At 38.5% G+C, this 4,005-nt stretch overlaps 1 protein-coding gene across 1 annotated transcript; it reads right to left on the bottom strand.

Moving 5' to 3' along the window:
• SRSF5 (serine/arginine-rich splicing factor 5) lies at nucleotides 1-4,000 on the bottom strand (the record flags this gene model as incomplete). Its single annotated transcript, XM_010286629.1, has 7 exons — nucleotides 1-901; nucleotides 1,068-1,178; nucleotides 1,518-1,591; nucleotides 2,886-2,955; nucleotides 3,309-3,404; nucleotides 3,615-3,685; nucleotides 3,896-4,000. Coding segments are annotated over 7 exons (774 nt in total), but the record flags the coding sequence as incomplete, so codon positions are not given.
• Between the last annotated feature and the right edge of the window lie 5 nt (nucleotides 4,001-4,005).

The following is a 4,005-nucleotide window of genomic DNA, read 5'->3' as shown; positions in this document are numbered from 1 at the left end:
TGTTTCTTTATACTTTATTTGAGCTATTTAATTCTTAAGTATCAAGAATTAGGGTGCTTTATAGAATATTATTACCACAGGGCAGTGAAATGGGCATTTTCTTAGTGTAGTGCAAGTTATATTAAATGAAAACCTTTTAAAATAAAGTTTTATTACCAGTACTGACCAGCACTTAAATCTGCTGACCTATAACTGAAACAATGGTTCAAAAGCACAAAAAAATACCCTCTGAAATAAAGCTTTATGTACAGCACATGTAGAGCTCTTAAATGCCTAAAGCTATTAGTTTAATTTGGGATATTAAACTAATGTTCTGAGTTGCTATTCACAGTTGAATATACTGGGAATTAAGTGTTCAGATGACTTCTTTTGGAGTACAAAAAAATTTGTCTGCTTTAGTTATAAAGAGCTCTGCCAATATACACAAACTATACACTTCAGACATTCACAAAAAAATGTGAGCAAGAAAAGGGTTATCAAAAAACATTTAATACAATTAGTCAATAACCCTTCCCACCATGGTCCACATCTACAAAGTTCCCCCATCCCTCCCCCCTCCCCATCCAAACCCTTCCCCACAGAAAGTCACATACTTACCACAAGTTTTAGCAAGTATGGTTTAAAAAAGGGCCCCCAGGGCAAGTTACTTATAGTTCAGTTGCCACTGTCAACAGATCTGGACCTCGATCTAGACCTCTGCCGATCCACAGATGATGGGGATTTAGATCTACTGGAAGAACCACGTTTCTGGCTCTTCTCTGGCATTGGAGATCTACTAACTGATCGAGACTTGCTACGGCTCCTACTCCTTGACCTGCTGTAAGACTTGCGGCTGCGGGAACGGGAACGGCTACGAGACCTGGATGAGCTTCTGCTACGAGACCGTGACCTGCTTCTGGACCTACTGAAGAAAAAAAAAAAAAGCATCGGTGTTAGCAAGGGAACATCACAGACCACAACAATAACCAGGCAATGACCACTGGTCTCCACTTCGGCTGCCTCGTCACTGTCTTCAAAGCTTTCTTAGTGGACATTTAAGCATTATTTAAGAGAATAGAAATCCATACCTGTGCCTTTTGCTGCCTTCAATTAGTTTGATTTTCCTTCCATTAATTTCTTTACCAGAAAGCTTTTCAATAGCATTCTTTAAATCACTGTAAGAGGCGAATTCAACCACCCTATAGAAAAAAAATAAGAACAAAAAAAACCAAAACACAGAGCTCACTATTGCAAGTTGTACTTTTGATGATAGAGCAAAACATACTCCAGGGGAAAAAACCCCACAACAAACCACAACTCAAAAAACCTCACACTGCTCAGTGCAGTCATCCCTTGTCATAACTCAAGCATGAACTGAAGGATTCCCTTCCCCAAATACCAGAGAATGCATTTTCAAAGGGTAGCTAAATTAAACCACAAACAGCTGCTGAGCACTGAAAGCAGCCAGCTTCCCTCTGCAAATACTGCATGTACAAATACTACTCTACTGCTTGCAAGAGATGATTTTAGAGGCTTACCCTTCATTTAACTTAGGTCTGTGTGCATCTGCAAAGGTTACTTCCCCAGCTTGTCTCATGAAGTCTTTGAGATCCTAACACAAGACCAGTTATGTTATGCAAAGAAGTGAAATTAATACTTATCTATATAAAAAGTTAAAAATCAAAACAAAAGAAACTTATGACTACTGAAAGAGGTATGTTAGATAAATTACAAACATGGCAATTGCCATACTTGTATTCTATCAAAATTGAATTATCTATATCAGGGCACGAAATAAATGAAAAAAGCACATTGCTTTAAGCAAAATGCTAATAAAGTGTCTTAACATTAAGGAAAATATTAGTCTACAAAGATTACATAGATTAAATAAGAAAGAGAGAAAGAGAGAGAGAGAGAGAGAGAGAAATAAAAGAGTACATTTGTATATATACTGGACTGAGTAAGAAATACTACCCATATATTTTTTGTATTATTTCAGCCTCCATTTACATTACGAGTCTTATATGCATACAGAATTACATTTACATTAACACCAATTATTTTGTGCCCCATATGTCATTAAAAATATAGTTTACTTTACCTTTATTAACATTTCCCTAGGCTAGCCAAGCAGCAAACTGCATTAAGCGACCGGAGATACCGTCATGATATATGCCCGACTGGCTCTTCGCCACCCACTTGACGAACACTACCCAGTCGATGGAAGCCATTAATCGCACTGCCCTCCCTATTAGGAGACTATTGATGGATCCAGACATTCTCTATGCTTGATGTTACCAAGGACCACTTTACTGCGATCAGGATTCCAACGACCACCTAATTTCGTATCTTTCAACTCTTTTCGACCAGGACCTCTTTATTCGGAAGCGTTACAGGAAGAACAGCTCTCAACTTAGGAATCAGATCTCGTTAACGCTCTGCGATCGCTGCAATGTGGCACTTTAAGGAGTGCATCGATTACGTCTAGACCGGCAAAGACAGATCTAGAGGTGGCCAAGTGACATTGTAGGAGCTGACTGGAAAGTCAACCAGGCCCAACCAAGAGTGACCAAGACAGAACGATTAGGATAACCCACAGGCACTCCTCGTCATAAGGCCAACGACACAGATAGGCTGGCAAATAAAGGGTTTAATATGTGGTTAAAATGGATTTAAAAAACAAGAAAAAAATAAATATATATCCTCAAATATATACATTTATTATTATTATAAATTAAAATTAACTAGTTTTCATTCAAAATATTTAAATTACATTATTTTAAATTACATTAATTACAAAAACATTTTAATAAATTATATTTTAGTTTTAATTAATTATTTTACAAAATAATTACATTACATACCCATTAAACGAAGTCAAAATAGTTAATCGTGTTTCAACAAACCTGCCAGCTGACTCGGGAAGACAAATTTTCTACTATGAGGCGATTTTCTGTTCTTACAGGTGGAGCATTTCTGTTTGGAAATAAACAATTCAGACTTTTATTAGTAATTAAAATATAACCACGTTAATATAAATAAAAGCTGTACCAATAACTGCAGCATAGCACCATCACTACTACAACTTAACTATGGAATGCCCTGAGTAACCCAGGACAAGCATTAAGTACTTTGGGGGGCAGAGGGGAGCATAAAGATGACAAGCATATCTGAGAAATTTTGTAATCCTCACTATCCTACTGCCACATCAAGTGATTGTCTAAGAAGGCAAATACCACCTTTTAATATCTCACTCTAGCTCAAGTTCTTGGATCAGGTGAGTCCACAGCATTCTATTTTAAGTTATGTCAGTTCAAAGCTATACATACCTCCTGTCACTACGTGGACGGCGGCTACTAAAACGGTCAGAGTACCTCCCTCTGCCTCTACCCCTAGAGCGTGCTCTTGCATGCTCAATTGTAACCCTGAGGGAGGAAAAAAAAAACAACTGGAAAACCATACCAAACCATTTTTATGTTTTTCTTCTTACATACTCCTTCATAGTGACAGGAAAAAAAAAACCACAAAACACATAAAATAGTTTAAACAGTACTGTAACACAATGCAAGTTAAAATCGACTCACTTCTTATTTTCGATATTCACATTTGTATATTCACGAAATAGGGCACCTCACCTCTCACTGCAAAGCTCTTTTCCATCCAATTCATAGACAGCATCATCTGCATCCCTCGGATCCTCGAACTCCTGCAAAACCACCACAGCAAAAACATAAAACTAAAAAAAAAATTACACCTCTAAAAAATCAACGAATGCTTATTTGCCATATCGTACACCTAGCTGAGCACGTTAATGGCATTATCTTTAAAAGTGGCTTCGCGCACATCAAACGCGCAGGAGATCGGAGTGACCACCACCGGGCAGGGACCGCAGAGCCCTGCGGACGGGCGCACTTACCACAAACCCAAACCCCCTCTTCAGATCGATGTCCCGGATGCGGCCGTACCCCTTGAAGAACCTCTCCACATCTTTCTCCCTGGCGGCCGGGTTCAGCCTCCCGATGAAGA

Source organism: Phaethon lepturus, unplaced genomic scaffold, assembly GCF_000687285.1.
Source record: "Phaethon lepturus isolate BGI_N335 unplaced genomic scaffold, ASM68728v1 scaffold50434, whole genome shotgun sequence".
In the NCBI taxonomy this organism is placed as follows: Eukaryota; Metazoa; Chordata; class Aves; order Phaethontiformes; family Phaethontidae; genus Phaethon; species Phaethon lepturus.
Note: the sequence above shows the minus strand (reverse complement) of the source record. Positions and strands in the feature narration are given on the sequence as shown.